Raw genomic sequence first — 24,909 nt, 5'->3', positions numbered from 1 at the left:
GCATCTGTAGTTTAGAGACTGGTGTGCATCACATTTTCCATGTTGCACTAAACCAAACAAACCAGGGTGGCATTAGGATATCCAGCTCACAGAGCTGCCTGCCAGCTCTCTTCCACCACCATTTTCTACCTCACATGCCAGGCAAGCTAGCTATGAATGTAGCTGCTTGATCTTGATACTTGTATCAGCCCTACAGGTGAAAACTCCTGCCTGTAGCTTCCAGCAGTTGAAAAATCTAACCCATTTATCTCCCACCTTCGGGATAAAAACATTCCTATCCATTCTATCTTGAATATTAATCACATCTTGCTTAGAATTCCTAAGTGACTGAATTTGTGAAATGTGTGCACTTCTCACAAGTTCTCATTGCTGCTCTTGAGGGGAAGCTTCGGTGCTAATATCATGAGATGGTGATGAGGCTCAGCTTTCCTGACAGCAGTATTAGCCAGCGTGCACCAATACCAATGCAGCACACACAGCAGCCAGACTCTTTGTCCTGTCCACACTTAATGAGATGTCAGATGTTGACAGTTGCCTGATGCTGCTCAGCAAAGAATACAGTCTTGTCCACTCTAGGAAGCCTCCTACCAAAAGGATGAGAAAGACAAATGCGGCAGGGCCAAGCATCTACCCCAGTATTTGATGCCTCTGTGTATGAATGAAAAGGGTGCCATTCCTAAAACATTTCCAAAAACAGGACTTTAAATGTGGATAAGAGAGAAACTTCAAACTGAAAGAGGACTTTTGAGGCAGGTTATCAAAGAGTGCATTAAATTTAAAGGGTAAACCTTTGTCAGTGGAAACCTGAGGACCACTTCTAGACCAGTAAGCAAAAACTTCCACTTTACACTCAGTGCTGTTTATTTTGAACAGAGTTACTAACAGAACTCATCTTTAATTCTGAAATTTAGTCCAGCTGCCTTTCACACCATGGTGTAACTCATTAACATTGTTACTCTGTCTGGAAAAGGGAGGCACATTTTTGTTGTCATTTTTAATAAAACTGAATGTTCCTCCTTCTGATAAATGCACTAAACTCAATACATTTCTTTTGGATAAATATCCCTAAATCCAAGGAAAGCCAGAATTGGTTTTTATTTTGCAGTGGAAGAAACAAATACACATGCAATATGATTACTATGGCATTTCTGTAAGCTTTTTTCTCTTCCTTAGCATGAAGTAGAAAATCCTAAATGAAACTGATACTATACACTGAAATGACCTACTTGGAGCAACAGATCTACATCAAAATGTATCAGAATCACCTGCTCTTGTTTTATTTTTCTACCCATTAAAATACCCAGTTTAGAAAAGGAACAGCACACCTACACTTGTCTTGAGAGATAAACATTTTTCCTAGCTGTAAAAAATTTAACACTTGAAAAATACATTGCAAATGACTAACACAAACTCTGAAGTTCAGTGCCAGAAAGAAGCCACAATAACAGGGTAGATACATATTCTTGCCAGCCTTGCAAAAGGCATGAATACACATTTCCAGAAGAAAAAGGCCTGCTCAGGACTGGCATCCAAAATAATACTGTACATTCTGTTAGGAAAGAAGTAAAAATCCTTTTTTGCCTGATCTCCAGATGGCTGCAAGTGTACCTACAGCTGTTCAAAAAAGAAACTACTGTGCTCGTACTCTACTGGAAATGGATGCATTCTGGGGAAATGGATTTAGACTAAGAGAGGTTAGATTTAAGTTAGATATTAGAAAGAAATGTTTTACTCAGAGGGTGGTGATGTGCTGGAAAAGGCTGCTCAGAGAGGTTGTGGATGCCCCATCTCTGGTGGCACTCAAGACCAGGCTGGAAGGGACTCTGGGCAGCCTGAACTTGCACTTGGCAACCCTGCTGATGACAGGGGGCTGGAACTGGATGATCTTTAAGGCCCTCTCAAACCCAAGCCATTCTGTGATTCTGTATGAGTCATGCAGGCCGGATTCCATTGATAAACAACAAACAGGTATGTTTTCAAGGAGTGAAACATTTTCTGAATTTTACAAATTTAAAATAATAATAATGATAAAATGAAACGGTCCTAGTTTTCCTTCAAGATTACAATAAATGTATTGGTTTTAAGTCAGCAGGCTAATTCTTACATAGGTGATACTTAATAACTAATTCTGTAAGGGAGAACCTGATATGGAAGTGGGGGAGAGGGATTTATGGCAGGTGGGAGTCAGCAGAGAAAGCCACTCTGCAAAGTGAGGTGAATTTTCCTCTACTAACCGCACAAACATACACTGCCAGCGGGGCTGAGACACCCACAGCTGCTGTAACCAGAACTACTGCAGCAGAAGGGAGCATGAAGCTAGCAGCATGCTGGAAGCTCTGGCTGCTGAATACTCTGTAGGACACGCTCTATGAAGACTGCTTTCTGCATAGCTGATTCTGTCTGCTCCTCAGCTACAAGCTTCATTTTCCCCTCATTCTGCTCAACATTCCAGTGCCAGCCCAAAGCTGCTTCCTTCAGGAGGAAGGGCAGTAGGAGAAGTGGTTATGGTACACTGAGCAAGAATGCATTAAAAAAGCTTGGATCTAATTGAACTGACCAGTGAAAAAGATGGGCTGAAAAAAGAATGGGGACAGGTAGGAGCTGGCATCTATGAAGATGAAAAGACTTCAGGACACCCTTAGCCAGAAGGCTGTGATGCATTGCTTGAAGTTCACTAATAGGAACAGTATCTACAGATACTATATGTCCTTTCAGGAGCAGACAAGACAAAAACACAACAAAAGAACTTTCACACTTGAAAGAAAGAGACCTAAAATGCAATCAAAACTTCATAGCTGCTTTTTTGTATGAAATATTCACACATTGATGCTATCAGCTGTCTGCTCTGGGGAGAAAAAACACTCTAATGCTGCTGCTTTAATATTTCTAAATAAATAAATAAATACAAATTCATCAATGGTAGAGGATTCCTCAAAGCTACCCACCATCTCTCAGAAGACTCATTTCTTTTCCCTTACCTGAGAGAAGCCCGTTGCTTCTTTTCAGAGCTTCTTAACTCTTCATTGGCTTTACTTTCAGCCCTATGCCTTGCACTCTGCAAATCTGTCAGCAAGAAAAAGGATGTTATTTTCACATTGCTGTCCTTCCTAATCAGTATAACTAATATGCTACATGGCAAATACATTTTTTCTAGTCTGTAGATCAAGATGTGATGCATCATTTCATAAAGCCTTCTTGAAAGTGCTTTTGCCCACAGGACAGATTTTAAACAGACATAACTTTGGCTGTAGAACATTCGTCAGGGTTGGGCTGAGAGCCACTTGGTTGGTTAAATGGGGCCACGTTCACACTGATAAGCTTGTCCCTCAGGAGGGCTTGGTAGTTTGGATTTCAGTCTTGCACTAATGCATGACAAAGCTTTCCAGCAGTGCAAATTTTCTGATGCCTGCACTTGGCTGAGTAGATGTCTATATTAAAATCCAGATATCAAGGCTCTTCCCCTGGATAAGGTGCCCACATTTTCTATTAAGTATTACACAAAATACTGTAAGTCTTCTAATTTAGTAGTTCTTAACCTACTGAAGCAATTACATTCATAGAGCTATTATTAAGAGTGAATATAAGGTGAACAATCCATCGCAGTATAAGCCATTTTATAATGGCATGCCCTTTCAGTATTAAAAAAAACGTGTGCAGTTTTTACACAAAGCCTCATGAAGTTCGGTTATGCTTAATTGTTTATTTTTATCCAGCAACAGTGATAGGTAGTGGCAAGAAGAATTTTTACACCACACCTGTTTTCACACAAACTGAATGCTGTAATAACAGCACAGTTAGAGTGGCACAAATAGAAAAGGCCTTAAATCTGCCTTTCAGTATGCAAACACAATTACACAACATGTAATTTTTCCTCTTGTTGCTGCCAAGAGAAAAAAGTCAATCGGAAATGAAACCCTAATTTTCTAGGCACACATGGAAAGAAATGTAGGCAATTTTGCACCTGTGATCTTAAATCAGATTAACAGCATTTAAAATACCCACAGAATTATTTGCCTTAAACATTCATTTATTTGTACTGACAAAATATGAAGATGGAAATTTAAGATCCCTTTTTTTCCCCGCTGTTGAACGTACATCCTTACCAGTATGATTTAACAATATACTTTTCTTCTTCTGGCTGCCATCTGGTGCCACAGTAAGTTTCACTCGCAGAGTTTTACTGGAACTAGGAGAATGGTTTACTGATGCATCAACTACCTCATAGATGGTATGAAGCAAGCTGGTAATATCCTATGATGGATTGAAACACAAAAAGATACAATATTGTGAAAACTGTAAGAAACCTACAACCTCAGTAAACGGGACTAGTTTAGGTCAGAGACTAGTAAATGCTTAAATATCCTCAGAAGTCACAGAATTCGGAAGAATTGATCTTGCACAGGACCTTGCATGAAAGGATAATATTTTCTCTTCTGTTAACACCCATTTTTTCCCCAACAGAGACTGTAAAGGATCTGACAGACACAGAAGGAATGATTCAAATTGATCCATACACTTTCTTCATCAAATGGTGTAAAATTTATGAAAGAGGGCAAACCAAATCAAAACAATAACTAAAATACAAGGTATTCAGGCTTCCAAAACATGATATGAATGAAAGAAATTGTGTTCTGCCTTTATTTTCTTTTGGTTTCAGTAGAATTCAGGGATAATTATTCATTCTGTACTAAAAATTGAGTTCACTTGACCAAAACAAACACAGCAACTGAAGAAAAATTTGACATTTTTATATCCCTAGTAAATCTTACTACTTGCTTTTTTCTTCTTGCATGCCTAACTGGTTGATTATACAGAGGAAAACTAGTAAGAAATGTGACAGAACTGTAAATATCAGGTTTGGAAGCAGCCTATCTCTTACTCAACCGTATCTGTACTGTAACCTAGCTTACTTTGCAAAATTTGTACCAGGTCTGAATTTTGAATAGCAAAGATTATCCATTCAAGTCTATTACAGAACATTCTTGTGCACATCTCTGAAGGCAATGAGGCGTGAACAAATGCTTACATGTCCATCTATATCAGAGTGAACACTAGCCATTTTTGTTGCTTCGAACAGAAGAAACACTGCCATCCCCACTCTGTAGCTGGTCCTCCTACTCCTTCATCTATCCTAGTGCCAAGGCTTTTTACAGATGTCAGAGAGAATAAAAGAAGTACATAAATTATTCTTGGTTAAATGTAACAGTTGGTTTGGAGACTGAAGAGTCCGGTTTCAAACTCTTCACTTCCACAGTCTTCTTCTGGAGTCATTATCAGAACAATGGCAGCTTAAAATTTAGTTTGCCCTAAGGACCCCCAGCAGAAACACCACTTTTGGAGCCAGGATATCACACAGTTCCCATTATCTAACCAGGTTTGTAGGTGATAGAGAAATACTAATTTCTGCTCACACAGAATTTAAAGAAATACTCATTTATGTCCAGGACAAATGATTTTACAGTAAACAATCTTCTAGATCAGCAGCCTGAATGAATAACTCAAGTACTAAGGGCTAAACAGTAGGCCTCAAACCAAAGTTGAGCTCTACATGAATCTCACAACCAAGCACTATCAGCATCCAATCATTAGTGAAATGTGTATGATCATTAGTGAAATATGTATCTTGGACAGAACGTCTCATTTGCAGGAGATGCAGCTCAGATAAATTGTTATGAGAATGTTTGAACCTTTCCTTGTTTACAAGTATAGTGTCAAGCTGATGACAAGCCTAACTGTCACATAAACTTGTTTGCTCAAATACAGAAGCTGGACCCTCTTGTAGCGAAGTTGGAGACCTCTCCTACAAGTGGACTCACTGTGTAGGACTTCCCAGTTGCCAGAAAAAGCTCTCCAAACCCTCACTGCAATCAGGGCTCCCCAGAGACTGTGGATCTGGATGATGGAAAAGTATTAGGGCAATTGGTGATGTATCTTTTCTTAATCACCATAACCGATCTTATGTAGTAATGGAGAGGTGTGGTACCTTGTTCTGTTTTATTCTTGCTGTATCATTTCACTTATTCTCATTGCTTTAAGTGTACATAAAGATAAACATACCTCTTTAATTTGGTGTCTGTGACCTTTGTGCTGACCCCATCCACTGGCACAACAAAAGCTAGATGCTTGAAGGTCCAGACTTTGTCTTAAGTTGTATGCTCTAAAATTTTTCTGCACTCAGTGAAATCTCCCCAGATGTATGAGTTGAAGACAACATATTCATAAAAAGCAGAATCTGCAGTACATTTTTTTTTCTCACCACAAGTCTCTAAATGGGCTGTTATTGCCATACCAATAGCCACTTTCCATCCCCTTGACAAAAATCACTGTATAAAGTCTGAACGAGGAAGACTGCTCAGTGACAGTCTAGTAGTCACGTAACAGCTCTTTAACGCATCTCACTCCTCACACATCCACCCTAAACTGAAATGTATCCAGACCTCTAGATAGACACAGTCATATCTGGCACCTAGATAGAAGGGCTGAGGTTTTCTTTCAACTAAAAGAAAAATGCAACCAATTAAGAACACAGACAAACAAAATACATGTCTTCTGTATACTCCCCATAAATATCATCCTAGAAGCTTTTTGCTAGAATCCTACACCTCCACAAACCAAACCTCTTCTTTGGCAGAATATTACAGCAGCACAGTTATTGTTAATGGAGCCTCACACGCTCAGGACCTTGGGGAAATGGAGATTTTCCCATACATTCCTTATCAACTGTTGGTTAGCCAACAGGGCATCTTTCTGTGCAAAACTATTATCAGGAGATTATTATCAACTCTTTCATTCACAACAATCTATTTCCCTCCCTTTTTTCAGCTACACCAGGTGTTTGTACAAGCTTATCATTTACTTTGTTTTTGAATTCAATAGCAAAGAGTCTTTACTCTCCACCCTTGGTGATGAGGTTTAACTTGCTAACTGGCATATAGTCTGTCCCGCTTATTCTGTGAGGGTCTGTCAAGCCACTTGACTCAGCAGTTTTAAAAGCTCTCCCAAACACTGGCAAGGAAGGCCAGATGCAGTGCTTGTATGACACATACTTGGCAAATCAGAAATACACGCTCACACATCTCATCAGGACAATTTGCACCTCACAGCCAAACAGACATGGGTCAATCCAAATTAACATGCAGGCACTCAGAAGTTTAAGAGGCTGCAAAAGGGATCAGGACATCTTGTGGCCATAGAGACTGCTGCCTTAGCATTTCATTACATGTTTAATACTTAGCTTCTTCCACAACAATCTGAACTGCTTTGCATTTTGGCACTGAATGAATGTGGTCGTTAGACTGGATATATACCAAGATCGAGGTTAGGGATATCCATAAGTAACCACTTAATGCTTATGTTGATCTTCCGAATACCAACAATAACATTTGTATTATAGGATTCACTTACTTGTGGTCCTAGTTTGGGGCTGAAAGTCTTAGCAAACTGACAGTTCTGATTTGGTCAAGTCTGCTTGGGTCATTCACTGCTTCACCATCGATCACAGTCCTGACTGAGGAGGTACAAGCTGCAAGGCAGCCTGAGCCTCGTGCTGCTTTCTAGTTAGTGCTTCGCTTCCAAATTCCTTAGGGTGCTGATCTGGTAGGAATGAGTTTTGATCTCCTAGCCCTTTTTGGGCAACTAACAAATATTTACCTCCAAGATAACTGCAATCTTCCAGAAGCCTTATGGCAGATGGGGGTGACTTATGCTCTGCTTGAAACCTGTCCCGCTAAATATCATCTGTATTTACATTTCCTAAAGAACTGCTTAAACCCATGGATAAAGCTTTGACTTGTACCTTCTAGTTTGTGCTTTTCACCATCGAGAAAATCAGTGCCAAGAATCAGGAATAAAACCCAGAGAAATTTCCCTCTCCTCTGGTAGGCTGATCAACATATCTCAGGATCATCTACCACAGAATCCAACTTTTCCACACAGTGTATTGCAGTGCTTACTAGTCATATGATTTCCTTAACACCATTCACAGCACCTCCAGCACAACGTTCCAGCCCATGCCTTAAACATCTGCATTTTTTACATGAAAAATAAATATTTTTACTGTTTCCCACCTTCCCAAAAATATGTTTTTTGTGCTGAAATGTACTTCTCAACCATTTCTTTGTAAAACTCATTGTAGATTTATAATCTAGTATTTTAAACAGTAAAGAGAAATGAGAACAAGAAAAAAAGCCCTCTCTCCTTTATAGCAAACCAATTGTATTTAGTGGGGCTGTGCTAATCCAAATGACTTTTGAAAGGTTGCAAGTGTGCAGTATTTCTGCTGGGATAGCTATTTTAATCAAGTAAGAAAGCTGAAACTGTGATAATTTTCCATAAAGAGAAAAACAAAGGCTTTTTGGGCAGTATCCAAACAACCAGCAAATGACACAGTCAGATTTAATTGTGTCTTGACTATTGAACACCACAGTTGGTTTTTCTAGGGCTGAAGGGTTTAACAGTGTTAATCTTTGTTTTTCACATCCTATTTTTTCAAGCAGCTAGTAACAACACATATTAAAAAGAGAAACTTTAATATATAGCTAGAAATTCTTGCATTAGAAATACTAAGAAACACACAGCATAGACCACACATATATGGTGCACTCACACATTTTTCTGCAGAATTCTTTACTGATCTAAGGTAGGAGATTAGCAGGAATTTAGTAACTTCAGAGAAACTAGTGGGTCCAAAAGAATGAACAAGAGCAAATTATGTTGAAGTATTCATCATTCCTAATGGAACTCATGCTGTTTAGCAAGTCCTGATTCTCTCAGTTTTCACTTTTTGCTTCTAATAACTATTTCTAGTCCAGTGTTGCCTTTGTCTAAATTCAAAATGAAAACTGAAAGCATTTTTTCTTAACATTTCTCTCTCATGCTAACCCACCAATTTAAGAGGTTGAAATGATGACCTCTCAAATACAGATAGACGTGACTTCTCTATCTGTTTGTTCAATCGCTGCTTTATCATGAGTCAATGAAATGGTCACAGAGAGCTAATTTCAAGTGAAGTGTCGGGGTGATAAATGCTAGGCCCTAAAAACCAATATCCTTCATCAGGTGAAAGATTTGGTGCTGAGTTCTGAATGCAGAAATAACCTCACACTTTTTCACTCATAGAAAGATACAAGCAAAAATAACTCAGAACTAAACAAAACAAAACAAAAAAGGGGAAAAAAAAGGAAAGAAACAGAAGAGAGAAAAAAAAAAAAAGGTATTTAATGTAAAATGCAAAGAACATTTTCAGCATTAAAAATGTATGAAGAGAAACATCAATATGAGTTCATTACCTTTCCTTGAGAAAAAGGAAAAGTACAAATGTCTCATCTGTACTTCCTTTGTAGTCTGATTTTTACATACAGCAGGATGTTTTTGTTGCAGCATCAGCTTTGTTTGATCGTGTAAATTTTTGAATCGTCCTTATTTGGAGGCTGAAAGGAGCTTCACTTGCTATCTGTTCAACAACTAGTCTAGAAGACATTCCCATGGTTTTTTTTATTTTTCTTTTTCATTCCAGACAAGCAACTTTTTTGGAGCGCCTATTTCTGCAGCTATTCACCAAAGCAATGATATTTCCCAACAAAGAACCGACTGCAAAAAAAAACAAACGCTCCGTGTTTATGAAGTATAATTACATTCAGAGAGCTCAGTATAAAACCTCACGGATCAAAACACATTAGTTCAATTACCCAAGTTTCAAGTCCGATTACAAATATCCATATGAAGATAATTATAGTGCAGCTGTCAGTTCTAAAAGGACCTGTGGTACATAATGAATTGTCCTCTAACGGTCTATGGAATGAAGGGAAACATTATTAGCCAACTTTTGTCATATACATATTAGAACAGGAAAAATTATCTCTCACTACGCCAAAAAGACTGAAAAATGATCATCTCCAGAGGCAGAAAAAACAGTATTTTGAGAACAGAAACTACTGCTGATTTTCTAATTTGCCATCCCAATAATTACGCTTCCATGGGTGTATCCCTTCAAGAAGCATGACTAGATGTGAGCTTCTAATTATAAAGAGTGGGGAATAAATCAGAAAACTCTAGAAGGAAATTAAAGCAGTATTAAGTTCTGAAAATGTTGTTATGATCCAGAATAAATTTCACCAAGATGGAATTTGAATGCTCTTGTCATGGTGTAAAACCCAAGGGAAACTTTATCCAGTCACTGAACCCATCTCTTATTTACAATTTTCAGACGCTTTCATGAATAAAGCACTCAGTCCACTTGCAATATCGCACCCCACCTACTTGTCTCTTACAAACTTCAATTTACACCATATCCTTTAGAAACTCTCTGGACATGAAGTCCAAGGTTTTAAAGAACACATTTGAATCAAATGAAATGGATGTGGGCAGGCAAGTCATTTCCTTCTCCAGTGCCTCACTTTTCCAAGAAGAAAAACAAGGATGATAACACCGATTTCACTTTTTAAAGCACATCAAGATCTGCAGATAGAAAACTAACAAGAAATTTCATCTCAGTATTTAATCCCATCATAAATCCAGGAGACAGATGAGTGAAATTTTCAAAGACAGGAAAAGGTCTGCACTCATCTTTTCTCAAAAGAACACTGGACTTTTGTTTAGAAAAGCAGACCGGTTCGGAAAGCAATTTCATCAGCTCATTGAATGGCACTGCTACAACTCAGTTCTCTTCCTCAGACTGTCTGTTCTGTTGCTGATCCAGCAATGAGCCTTGCACACTTAACTCAAAGCATCTGTCCCATTCATTTTAATTGAAACTGTTCATATTTTTTACATTTGCCATTGTTAAGCCCTTTGCTGGATCAGGAGCAGAACTGTTTAACAGGCTGCAGGATCAAGTCCACAATGTTGAGTGTCAGTGTCTCAGAACCTAATAGAGCAAGCAATTCTATATCATATGAAGAGACAGAAACTCCTCTTTTGTGGATGAGATGCTATCATTAGTCACTCTTGCATAAACAGCTCTTTAAATTGCATCTGGATTCAACAAAGGAAAACCAAACAAGATGTTTCCTACAAATGACAGTGGAACAGCTTGCAAAAGAAGAACATAACAACTGGAAAACGGCAATGGTGCATGCTATTAGTTACTATCTTCAGTCACATGCAAAGAACTGAAAATTATCAACCTATTTGGACCCTTGGTTAAAAGAATTTTTTTTGGCACAGGTTCTAGCAACCTCCAGACCTCAGCATAGTATAATTTTCAATCCCTGCATGGATTTTGTTTCAGTTAAGCTGCAGCCTGCTCCTGTACCAGGGAGAAGCAGAATCTGGCTGTAACATATTCTCTAAGTACAGTCAAATTAAGCCCTTTGGTGTACCACATGATCACACATAATTACAGTATGCATACTTAAAAGCATATTCTCGTTATGTTCAGCACATGGAACTCCCACTAATGTTAATGGAAATTCCATGCCTGAATGTAAAGGACACCCATGTGTGTGGGTTTTGGTTCTGCTGTGTTTTGTGTTTCTTCCCCTTTCTTGACAGTTAAGATAATCTTGTAATGAAGACTTAGCCTTGGGTCTCAAAAGATCTGGCTTCAATCTGCCACTAGATTCTTGTGAGACTACAGGCAAGCTACTTAACTTTTCTGCGTTCAGTTCCATACATTAACTAAGACAATACTTTCTTTTTCTTTTCTTCTTTTTCCTCCTTTCTTCTCCTTGCCCCCCCCTCACCATAGCTTGTGTTCTCACTGGAAACAGGAGTCAGCCTGTAATGTTTCTTTCTGCTCATTGTCTTGTATGAGGGGCTCAGATTCTATTTGACTATTCAAACCACTATCAGAGTAGAGACAACAGAAAGCTAGAAATGATGCTCACACACCATGAACCACCACATTTAGCAATCTGTTCATAAATGCCAGAACAGCTTTGCTTTAGTCTTCTAGGCAAAATTTCTGCCCTTTTTAAATATCAGTACACTTTCAGTATTACCCTATTCCTTTCAATCATTTCTTAGTAATTTTCAGATACCAGCATATGTGCCCACAAAGACAAACTGTCAATTTTCAGCTGATTACCTAAAGGCCAGGGAGCCAGTAAACAGGTTGCAACAAAAACCAGTGTCAGTACAATGTGGAAAATCTCAATAAAACACACTCTTCTAGAAGTTTCATTCAACCTGGATGGAAAAAGGACCGTACTCTAATCTATTCCTAATCTATTCAAACTTTGATTTGGCCTCTTATTTTCTCATGACATACAACTTGAAGACATCCTGATAATAAGAAAATACACACAGTATGCTTTGATAGGCATTCATCCACTATGGAACTGCAGCAAGTATCATCAACACTATTTGTACTTTGAAAGAGAAAGCAAAGATCAGCCTAACATTCATGAAAACAACAGAATAGTATAGTCAGTCCTACTGGAAAGAATTTCAGAAAGGAACCTTGCTATTTGGTTAGCTTAACTCTGAAAAGCAGGATAGAAGCCAGAACAATATACATTTGCAGGGGTTTATTTTGACAATGTGTTTAGTTGTTCAGTTGCTTCAGATATTTTTCCCCTCCAAATGCCAGCACTATTTTTTAAAAGGCTAATCCCAGATATTAAACAACAACCAGCTTCAAAAGTGGTACAGTTCATCATAAAACAGTAAGCTGCTGGTGGGATTGTTTCTAGGAGGGAAGGGTCCAAGGAAACTGCTGTTTACATTGGCAGGATGCTTCTGTTTCATAGAAGAAAGAATGTTCCTGTTATAAAACACTCCTCTTGCTTGCAAACGCTGCACACAAAGGGGCAGCTATACTGTGCTTACCTCACGTGTGACTCTTCCGTTGTTATCAAAGTCATACAGTGTGAAGGTCCATTCTTGCCTGTTATCTTCCTCTACAGACACATCACATTGCAATTCCTAAGAAACATGCAAAGAGCAGCTGATTACCTAAAGCAAAAGGCCTGTTTGCAAAGGAGACTCTGTAGAAGGAGGCTACTTGCTTTCTTCCTCCCTCCCTCCCTCTCTCATGGGAGGAAGCTTTCAGGATATGTCCCAGAGAGTCCTCTGTCCACCGCATAGAAGAAGTCTCATCACAGTAATATGATAATCTTAACTCCTTTGAGCTAGGCTTGCAGCAATCTGCAAGATACTACATTCTACTTCATTGTAGAAAACACAAAGAAGTACAAGAAAACTGGTCCCTGAAGCTATTAGAATATAAGGTTTCTCACTGAAAAGTGAGGAAGAAAACTCTGCTCAAGTCAGGAAGAGAAAGAAAACAGAATCAGAGTCACAATATGATGTAGGACGTCACAGCCCCAGGAGCAGTCATTAATACAAAATGGCACAAATCCCCACCAGTGAGACCAGTCAGAAGCCTGATACCCAAAGGTCGTTAGTTGGTGCAGCCAAACTTTTTGGTGTCACAAAGCTGCTGATGCAGAACCTGCCCAGGGGCTGGCAGGTAGCAGCAAACCGGGAGCCTGGCCCTTACTGAGCCGTGCTTCTGCTAGTGAGCATGACTTGGGGAAAGCCTGAACAAATCAATTTGTTCAAGGAAAATAATCCCCAAACCAAAACCAAGCCTTCAGTCAAGAACAAAGGATGCACTTCGACTGACTTTGGTCACCTGGGTGCAAATGGTTTGCTTTCTCTCAAGACCTGTGCAATTAGAATTATCCAGAGCCACAACAAGGCAATACAGAAAAGTTACAGTGCAATTAAAATGAAAGCCGCTGTATACAAGTAAAATAAACAGCTCCAAATAGCTTCAGCATGACAGAGCTCAAAATACCTGGTTGATCTTCTGACTTGAAACCAATTCCCTACAGCAGTTACCCGTCTCCCTGTCCCCTGCTGAGTTCAAAGGCAGGCTCCTCTCCGTTGTAACAAGCCCGGCTGAAAGCTGCCAAGTGCCCCACACTCTACTGTGGAAACACCGTTTCATATTACACAAACATTTCCAGCACCTTTAAAAGCCAAATCGGGTTCACCTCACATTTAGACCCCTTGTCTCAGCACTCACGTTTCTGATTCTTTTACACCTTTTAAACATTTACCAATCGCACAGCCCCTAGCTTACATAGTTAGAAAACTTTCATTTCTAGAACAAGGGAAAAAAATATCAATACTTGGTTCCTTGCCACACATTAATCCTTCTCTGTCCCTCACTGCCTAACATAACATCTTTATGTGAGGATGTGCTCTGCTTAGTTAAGAGCCATGGCAATCTTCCCTGCATTAGTCATGGAGCCTGGTACCAAGTGCTAACCTTTATGGCATGCCAAGAACTACTTGGGAACAAACACAGACTTTGCCGGTACGGTGGAGCTCCAGCTATACTGGCACCAACCATGTTGACAGGTGTCCTCCAACGTTCAAATAAGAAGGCACTGTTAATTGCAATTTATCATGCCTTTCCTGTCTGCAAATATCTGCTACTCAAAGGAGAATATAAAATGTGCCTACAAAAAAGAGTTATCGCTTTGCAAAAGAAAAAAAAAAGGCAGGAAAGTCAACTCCCCCTGCAGGCACACCAGCACCGAGCAACAGCTGAGCTGCCTCCTTTTAATCAGCCTAAAACAGTAAAAAATAAATTGTACCAGACTACTAAACCTGCTCCGGAGAAGGAAATGAGCACCCAGCCATGCTGCACGGTGGCTGCGTGGTCTTTTAAATAACAATTGAGGAACGCAAAGCTCATTACTGTGACAGGCTGACAGCACTGAAAGGTAGAAATCTGCCATGTCTGCTGGAGCGTAGAGAGATGAAAACTCATGCTGTTTCTTGCCAGTACCAGAGCATCCTTCTGTTCACCAAGACAGACAACCCTCAAGCTGGATGACAGCACGTTTCAATACTCATATTTATTAAATTGCTCCCCATACAAACAAAACCTGCCAACTGAGCACAATGTCTGCCAGTTTTTGTGTGTCTGCAAGAAAATAGAGCATCCAACTTATTGCCCCCAGGATCCTCGTCCTTCTGCCATCTGATCAGGTGGATATCCACTGTAGCATGTGAGGGTCTTTTCATTTTGGAAGCCCAGCCACAGGAGGCTGATGGATAAGGAAGCTTTCACAAATATCTACGTCAAGAAGATTCAACCAAGTGCAACAGTCCACACAAGTCAATCTCATAACACAGGAGGTGGCATAATAAATTACTTCTAAAAGGATCGCAGACAGAGGATTAAAATGAACACCTCTTCTTACTGTACATTTCAGAGCCTACCGAGGAATCATCATCATTCCGTTTAAACCTGGACATAAAACATACTAATCTAAAGGACCAATATCACCAACACTAAGACACTGAGAATTGTACCAGTTCTACTCCACCCCTTACCTATTACCACTGGAAAGAGCTATATACATGCACTGTTTGATCTACAAGCTATTTTTCTACCTTAATTATGTCACTACAGAGAAACTTCAGAAAACAGAAAACTTACTTCAAATTTTAGTTGCTTCTTGGAACCTGTGCGTGTGTCACTTTCTTTTTCTACTTTCTTTTCATCTCCACTGCAAACTCCATCTGTCTTCTCTGGAGGCAAAGCCACTGCAAAAAATATATTTAAGAAAAAAACACTTATAAGGGAATGTCAAAGCAGTCTTATATTTGCAAATTTGTCATCATATATAGGGTGAAATTGATTTCAGCAAACCCGTGTGAGAGGATCATTATACTTGATTTGCTTTTGTGTTCACTGCACATCTAGGATAATTTCAGCAGACAATCTAGCAACAGCTTTTGGTACACAGACACTCCTACAAATATCACCAGAGTCACAGGAGGTTCAAACAGAGTATTATGAAAATACAAGTCAGCAGAACTGTTATTGTAAATAAGTTGAATAATTTTGCAAAATATTGCAAGTATGTGACATGTTGCAAAACACATTGCATTCACCAGCAGCGACTGGAGTAGTGAAGCTGAAATGAAGTCCTCTTTCCACTCCAGTTTCCCTCTTCAAATACACATAAGCTGTATGACTTTCCAAAAAGGTAACAATAACCTGCCAAAATGGTTAAAGCCGTGGTTTCTTTAAAAATATGCATGGAAAAGCCTATTTCACCTAAATTTTAAGTTAAAACATTCTCACACTTACATAATTCAGTAGTACTCAGAAGAAGCACCAAAATCAGCTATCAGACACACACCACAACGCATCACATCAGCAGGACACGTATGCTTCTCAAGCAGATTAAAAGACAAATGTCCAGGAACTTACTAGCTGTACCTTTGGCTCCTGCAGGGGAACTCAGCCCTGCACATGATAAAATTCAATCTCAAAAAAAAAAAGAATTCTGCATAAATTAGAGTCATAGGAATATACAGAGATTTTTCAATCCTACTTTGGAACCTTTCAGATATACTTTTTTACATCCATACACTTCTGCCAACAATGCTATGGCCATACCTCATTAAGCATAGCAGTAATTCTCCTTTCTCCCCTCCAAATAAATGTTGCTAGACTGTGGTCCTGCAAGTCAGTATTTTTCTCTTGTGCTGCAGCATTTGCATGCATGCATGCAAAAAAATCCCTCAAATTAACCTTCCTTAAATTTATACTCTCAGAAATCCCAAAAGCTAGCATTTCTGCCTCAGCAGTGACACTGCCACACTGCAGGCATGGACTGCATTATACACATACTCACACACTGATAGACTTTAATTTCTACTCCAGACACCACATTTCTACTTCCCTACACCAAACACAGCTAACTGGGAAGGTCAGCTGAAATAAAAAGAAAGTTCACATCATGACAAGTTTGTTTCCCCGTCCACTTAATTTGGTATTATCAGATGAGCAAAGATTGTTTATTAGGAGGTTTTTGTAAAGTGCTTGCCAAAATGAAGGCGCATACGATAAACATTATGTGCAATACAGAACTCTGGAGTATATCTGAAGAAGGGCCATATGTTTTACAATCACTCTGTCCATAAATGCATCTCCAGATTCCTGGAAATTCCACACTATGCCCCCCCCCTCCCCCGCTCCTTCTCTCCCCCCCCTATACACATACACCAACAATACCACAGACAAATACAAAAGAACATTTGGTTATCTATCCTAAGTCAGCAATGTTGCTTCATTCCAAAAACAGGAAATGAAGATGTAACATGGGCATTCATAAAGAGCAGTTACATAACAGTGGCTTTTCCTAACAATTAAATGGGTGCCTGGATTTTGAGTGGCTCCTTTGTGTGAGTGACCAGCTCCCCACATGGACAGATTTAACTAACCTAACAGAAACACTTGCATGAGGGACTTTTACAATCCCTCACAATCTGGCTCTAGTGAATATGAAATAAATGAACACAAGTCTGGTATGGCCCTTAGTTTTGTTGGAACACTGGACAACCACTTGAAGAAAAAAAACCACCACATCACAAATACCTTAAATTCTACAAGGAATTCTATACACATTCTATACGTAATGTCCAAAAGACTTCTACAAGGGTCTTTTAACTCACAAGGGACAAGCATCTTAAATGACAGCAGCATCTCACACATTGGGCTAAAAGAACTGAGGAGCAGATCCTGTGCAAGGTGACTGTTCCTTGCCCCAGTGCTCTGCTTATATATGTATTTTTTTTCTGTTGAAGCATCTTGCAGAACATTCACCACTACGCTTTTGTGCTGCTCTGACAGCCACCTGTGTGTGCCTGGAGCACCAGAGCTCTCCAGGCCACAGGGTTTTTCAGAGAGGAATGATGCCAAGGGCACAGAGTTACCTTCTGGGTTCAAGAACAGCCCTTCCACTGGCAAGTTTAATAAACTTTCTGGATGTACAGTATGCGTGTTCAGATAGGAAGCTTTCACTTTAATGTATAATTTATGTAACAGAGGAAAAATGTGCTCTGACAAATTAGTCATCTCAAAAAACAAGAGTTCAACTATTGGGAAAGGAGAAGATACTTGCAGTACGCTCCTTGAGAGAGTTTAAATACTGTATGCCAGAAATTATCCTCTTTGAGCTTTGCTGACCTTTGATCTGAAGAACTCATTGGCCTTGATGCTCCAGGGAATTATCCTTTGAAATCAGTTATTCATTTTGGAGCTCAGATGAAATAGGGAAATCTGGTGATCTCATCCTGATGTCAAGTTTCATTCAGCATGGAAAAATGAAGTCTAAATGAGGAAATTTTAAAGGAGAATATGGAGGTATTAAAGTGATATTTATGAGTGATCCAATGTGTCTGCCCGCATATCCTTGTGTGCCATATCCAAATCCAACGAACATCTAAAAATATATAGACTAGAATACGACTGTTTTGTCCAAGGATAAAAAATATTTGGTATTCTGCCTCTATACTTAGTTTCAACTATAGACACGCTCTCAGTTTCATGAAGGATACAAACACATGCTGAGCCTACTTATAAGTGAAATGAGAATGTCTTCCTGGGACAGTTGAAACTGGCAGCCTGTAAACAGAGATCCACCAGTGAGCTGCATGCCAAGGTTCAGCTGTATTCACAATGTGAACTTCCTTTCAGCTCTGCCAATGATATCAAATGAGACCAGACAAGATTGCTATCTCAAAGGAGCATGGAGAATTAATAGACTGGTGTTTCCAAAGTCTAGGCCATCAAAAATAGGTCCGCATATGAGATATCTGTGCAAAAATACTTACCTACCTCCCCACTCAGATAACAAGTCCTGACAGAAAGAATGCTCTGTGCAGATTAATACACTGAGAAGCCTACCCTGTTGTTGTGGAAATCCACAACCGGAGAAAAAAAATATATATTTATTGCTTCTTGTGGGAATAACCATATGCTCTCAAAAACAATGTTCCCTAACAGAATCTTTCATGAATTGAAATACTGCATATGTTTTCTTTATGATGTTCTCTTTTCTTGTTCATTATTAATGGTCTTGTATTCACTTCTATAACCTTAAGACACTATAAAAATGCGTCTGGACAATATTTGAAATTGGAAAGACAATAAAGGAAAAATATTAACTTGGAAAAATTGTGAAATACCATTCTTTCATGAAAAACAAACTGACTGGCTTAAGTGTACTAGCAGATGTTTCTCTCTAAGATTGTTAATTACTACCACACAATTGCTCATAATTGAGGGGGTGAGGAAGAGAGGGAGAGAATGAGCACCAGTTTAAAGGTATAAAGGCTTATCCTTGAAGAATTAAGTCTTTCTTTCTTTTTTTTTTTTTTTTTTTTCCCAAAGATGCATTTATTTCTATGAAAAGCAGTGGGTGATAATTCCAACTGCTCCTTAGGAATCCGCAGAAAACAATAAAAAAAATCCTGGATTGCTGTGCTGAGTGCACCAAGTATCGAATACAGGCAGCGAAAGCTTTCCTCCTTCACTTCCATCTCATATCTTAGAATATGAGGGGGAAAAACAGAGAGCCAAAACTGGGCTGCACTCAGGTCAAAAAGTGACTGTTAAAATTTTCACTCGGGTGGATTGCCATTTCAGAGTTCTCCACATCTCATTTGAGCAAAGCACCGTGCAGATTATCTTCTTCCTCAAAGTAAGGGCAACTTCACTCTGTATTTCAACTGTACTAAGCATTTTAATCATCAGGATTAGGAAGATCTTGTGCCCAGAAACAAAAAAGGATGCAACTGTGATGAATGCTCATGGCTAAGTGACAGCTACCAAGGCAAAATTTACACAGCAGTTATGAGAGTCCAGGCTGAATTCAAACTACTTCAGAGCCTATTTGGGATGACAGCCATTTAGAAAGGTATTTGATGGATCGCAGGCCTTAACTCTGAAAGCAGAACTATGGGAGATACTATGCAATTCCACAGTGATAAATTATGACTGGATGTTAGGTAACTATTATCTTAACGTCAGGGTCATTACTGAGTAATTTTTGAGAGAAAGCAGAGCAAAGGTAAAATCAGAGAACTGACAAAAATGCCACCTATGAAAGTCAGCATCTGGTATACGTGAGACAAAATCTTTTAGAGTAAAATATTATTAGACTTCCCTTCAAGTTGGATAGATGGGATTCTAAGCAATTCTTTAATCTTGCAGAAACAATGGGACAGAGTTATCTGTGCACAGTGGGAAACAACAAACCACTCTCTAGAATCTGAGTCTTGTGAGGAAGAAGGATAAAAAAAGGAAAATGTTGAAGTAAATAGACAATATCAAGGCAAAGAGACAAAGTCACAAGCAGTTTGGTAAGAGTTCAAATGGAACCTCAGTAGCAGTATTGGACAGGTGGAACTGATTGTCCAAGCAAGCTCAGTACTAAAATTCCTATTGATGCCAACAAGGCAAGGGTTTCGCTTCCAATATACAGATGTAGCAGACACAGCAGAAGAGTCAGACAAAGAGGACCAAAGGGATAGAAAGAGAATCAACTGTGTTGCTGTTCCTGAAGTCCCTGATGTCTAAATTATCTGGGTCCTTCAACATTTTTGTCATTGCCAATCAGGTTTGACAAACATAACTGACATTCTTCACTGCATGCACAACAACCAGAGGAGTAACAACTATGTCTGATAGTTCTTGAGAAGTCCCATAGTTAACACTTAAACTTACATTTAGATTTCATTTTTAGATTCTCTTGGAGGCCAGGAATTAAGAAATATCATCCCCAGTAAGCACACGTGTTGGTTCTATTCCATAGGAGTTGACTGAAATACACCCCTGGTGGAGATAGCTTTACTTGAGTGAAGGTCCTCTTCTCCAGTGGCTAATGTCCATAAGCAGAACTGGACTGAGTAGTGAGTAACATTCCTGTTCCACAGCCACCAGAAGAGCGAATACATAGAAAAACAGGCTCGTGCTGGGTCGCTGCCAAAAGCATGTATTCAGCTTTCTCTGGCTGAAAGCTGAAGCTGATGAATTAGGCACACCCTTCAAAACAACAAAGATCAAGCTGCCTTCTCTGAAACTTACTGTAGGGAAATTAATTGTCCATTTTAAGTCCAGTGGGACAAATCAAAGCCAATTTAGCAAGAGTTGTACCAGCAGTGCTTCGTACTAGTCAAGGATAGGTATTTTAACCTGAAAATATGGAGAGAAGCCATTTTCTTCTGTTTCAGCATTACTTGTTGGTCACAACACAAATTAAGGGTTTGATTACACATCACAGAGCAGAGAAAAAAAATAAATCACAATGTTGCTGCCAGCGCCAAACTGGACAGAGACATTAAGCACAGAACAGAGGAATGGTGATTCAGAACATGTGATGGCTTGCGTAAAAACAACAACCCAAAATGTTTCAATCATTCACGCATCAGACTCTAGTTGACAAGTCACCACTAGGACATCTCAGAATTGCTATGCTGAAGATCACTCAGATGTTATCACAAGGCATTTTGTCTCATGAATAAGTAGCTCACAGGTCTGAGCAACACCGCCTCCCACAAAGCATCAATTCACATCATCCCTGATAATTTCACATGTATAACTCCACAAAGCTCAATATAGAATCATCAAACAAAAACACGTTTAGTTCTGGTCTCTTGTTTTGGTCATCAGGTTGAGGGGAAATTTTTTATTTTCCTACCACAAAAAAGGATTTGTACCAAGGATTCAGGCACAAAAGACAATAAAGTCTCTCTCCTCTGCTAGCTAGCATGTAACTCATACAGCCTTAAACACTAAACACAGACTTCTCGCACTCTCTCTAGAGCGAGTTTGCTGAAGGGAGGGAGTTTGCTGAATTTTGCCAGATTATGATTCCCATTTCCAATTAGTTCCCCAACTGGCTGTATTTCATCAGCAACTGCCAGACTAAATGCCTTACTTGACCATCTTCACCTAATACACTTTGATGTTCAGTTCTCAAGCTTCAAAATACCTTTTGGATGAAGATCAGACAGCACTAAACAGAATTACTAATTAATTAAGCAAAGTTAAATTTTAAACACTGTTTGTTGTGTTAGCCAAAAGCCTGAACAGAACTGTCTTTTTTTTTTCCCCTTCCTCATTGGAGATCAAAGGAGATAATTTCTCCCACCCCTCCTCTACCTAAAAGGAGGCTGGTGAGGGGGGGCAATCTATAAACTCCGGTCAGAACAGTTCAGGATGACAACTGTAGCAGCAAGATTTGTGTTTGATCAGTGAGCATATCAAAAGCCACATTAGCAGAACTCAATCTGCTATAACTAGACGTGCCATTTAATGTCGGTAAGTACCTAAGTGAAAACTGTCACTGTCATATGGACCGCTTACCACTATCTAACAGTGCTATGTGTCCCTGGAGCCCTGAATGGGCCTACAAAGTGCTAAATTCTGTTGCTGAACAGTGACAGATGGGGACACCAGGTGATCATTTGTAGCTTAAAGCAAAAGAAGCCAGACCTCTCTTCTCTAAAATCAGTTATGCAGTGATCTTGTTTAGTAACTGGTAATAATTTTGCTTTTTAAAATCCCTTCACAGCGTAAGCTGCAAATATGCATGTTCACATAAGTTGTTCTGTCTTTAAATTCTTGTCTCTTCAGATTTTTTTTCCCCCTGAGATTCACAAAGGAAGAACAAGAAGAAAAAAACAGACACTACATAACCCTTTATTCAAATGGAGACTGAGTAGGTAATGTTATTAATAATGCAGGCTTTGATATCAACTCGTTCCCATCTAACTCAGATCTTCAATGGGAAAATCCTGTTTCCACCTTGCTATGATAACAGGGCCTCTGAAGGTATTTGAGCTGTAAGATTCATTTCATCAAAAATGTTTCCCATGAAGAACATCACTCTGACTCACAAAATTAGTCTTGTATAGAGAGCAGTGCTGTGGACCTGTACTGCAACATTATTTTGGCTATGCTGAATCAGATGCACATCTGAAAAGCTCTCTGATAATTAATATTCAGTAGCAGGTTTGGTGCTCCCATCTGCAGAGTCCTACATTTCACTGCAAGAGGTGGGGGAAAATGGGGATTTATCCACAACACACCATCCGAATAGAAAGCAATATATTAACTAACAGTCCCACAAATACACATACATGCACAAGCATCTCCTTGTCATATTCAGATGTGGGTGAGGAATGGTACTGTGGTGATACCTCACATTCTATAAAACATTCAGAGAAATAAACTTTTATCTAGGCTACACACCACCAACTTACTTAACGTCTAGAGGGCACACAGGATCTCATAACAAGAAATTATTTCCACACAGCAAATACACTATTATTAATCACCATTGGACAGCCCAAAGATCAGAATTAGAGATGGAAATCTGCTGTGCTGCACACTGCTCAAAATGCATAAGTAGACACAGTTTGGACACAGTTTGGAGCATGCTTACTGGTGAACCAGCCCATCCTATTGTTCTAGAGAGTCCATGTGTTTCGCAGCCCAAGAGTCAGCTTCCCCCTGCAGCTACCCTTTTGGTAGAAAATTCTGCAATATCCTCCTAAACAGCATCATAGTGAATTTTAGTTCAGACATAATGTCTTGAAATCTGGCCTGCAGTCACAACTTGCAGCAGAGCCCAGGCAGCAGCCACTGTATGGCACTGGCAGCCTGGACCAGGCACGATGGGTGCTCGGAGGAGCTCCTTGAATGTCCTGCTGCAGGCATGGGAAGCAGTCTTTATCCCAACAGTGCTTTGCCAAGAACATCCTTTTGCACCTGGATGGCTCCTTTCTCTGTAAGAACTCTACAGAAAACTTCCCAAGCTGGAAGGGACCCACAAGGATCACTGAGTCCAACTCCTGGCTCTACACAGACCACCCAAAAAATAAAAACATTTTTTGAGAGCCTTATCCAAATGCTTGAGCTCCAGCAGCTTGGGGCCATGCCCACTGCCTTGGGGCAGCCCATTCCATGCCTGCCACCGCCTGGTGCAGACCCTTTCCTTAACCCCCGGCCTTCCCCAGCACAGCTCCATGCCATTCCCTCAGGCTCCGTCCCTGAAGTACAGAGCAGAGCTCAGAGCTGCCCTCCACTCCCTGTGCAGAGCAGCAGCCACCATGAGGCTTCTCCTCAGCTCTGAGCTGCACAAACTGAAGAATCTCAGCTGCTCCTGCATGATGCCCTCCAGACCCCACACCACCTTTGTAGCCCTCCTTTGTACACCCTGCAATGGTTTCATGTCCTTACACTGTGATATCCAAACCTGCCCCCAGCACAGAGCAGGGCAGGACAGCCCCCTCCCTCACCAGGCTGGCAGTGCTGGATGCACCCCAGGTACACTTGGCCTTGCCAGCTTCCAGGGCCCACTGCTGACTCACATTCCTATTGACTCAGATGATAAAAGGGTCTGCAGTACCACACAGCATTCTCACCTAGAGATCCTTAAGAGGGACCGCAACTTTCCCCTAAATAAACTTCTTGTGTGTGCAGTTCAGGGTTCCTGGGCTCCCCTCAGCACTGAGCCCCATGCCCAGCCGCCATGCTGCCCTGCGAAATTCCTTGGGTAGCAGCTCTTCTACTTCTGGTTTCTTTAAGAGCTACAATTCCTTCTCTCACTTTTTGTTGCCCTGACAGTTTTAAATCCTTTTCAGTACAAAGCTGGGCACTTTCTCTAACATCTTTTACCAGTGAAAGGACCTGGATTGTTGGATCAGATTTATAAAAAAAGAAAAATCTGATTTTTTTTTATTTTTTTGGTAGGCTGGGGGTTGGGACTTTCCATCTAACAAGAGCAGCTGGACTCGGAGCTCTTTCAAGAGCAGAAACGTTGCTTCGGGTTCATTTCCACAACCCCACAGTGCTGCATTTATTATTTGCTTTTACTCACAAACCAGTTGTGGTTACAAAAAAAAAAACAACACCAAAAAGATAGAAAAAAAAAAAAAAAGAACACACCAACGCTCTTCCAAACAAATTACATTTTATCTTTCTCTCCACAGGAGAATAAGGTTGACTGCTACTTGTGCTTTGAGGTTTGGATATGATTGAGATGAAACATCTGTTAAGAAAAAAGGTGTGGGGCGGACTTTTTTCTGCTAAAAATATCATGTCTTTTTTTTTTTTTTTTTTTTTTTTTTCCACCAAACTTGAAACAT

General features: G+C 39.9%; 1 protein-coding gene across 2 annotated transcripts in view; it reads right to left on the bottom strand.

Annotated features, from left to right (window-relative positions):
• NKD1 (NKD inhibitor of WNT signaling pathway 1) overlaps window positions 1-24,909 on the bottom strand; it is a 107,840-nt gene that overhangs the window by 9,270 nt on the left and 73,661 nt on the right. Inside the window, exons 5-8 of one of the 2 annotated variants that reach the window (XM_072346799.1) lie at window positions 15,401-15,507; window positions 12,769-12,864; window positions 4,104-4,251; window positions 2,979-3,063 (exon numbers count right to left, since the gene is read on the bottom strand). In XM_072346799.1, coding sequence (XP_072202900.1) covers window positions 2,979-3,063; window positions 4,104-4,251; window positions 12,769-12,864; window positions 15,401-15,507 — 436 coding nt within the window. The remainder of the gene's footprint in view (window positions 1-2,978; window positions 3,064-4,103; window positions 4,252-12,768; window positions 12,865-15,400; window positions 15,508-24,909) is intronic. The other variant, XM_072346800.1, reaches the window with a different exon arrangement.

The sequence above is a fragment of the Excalfactoria chinensis genome, chromosome 11, assembly GCF_039878825.1.
Source record: "Excalfactoria chinensis isolate bCotChi1 chromosome 11, bCotChi1.hap2, whole genome shotgun sequence".
NCBI lineage: Eukaryota > Metazoa > Chordata > Aves > Galliformes > Phasianidae > Excalfactoria > Excalfactoria chinensis.
The sequence above is the reverse complement of the archived record's forward strand: the minus strand, read 5'-3'. Positions and strand labels throughout refer to the sequence as shown.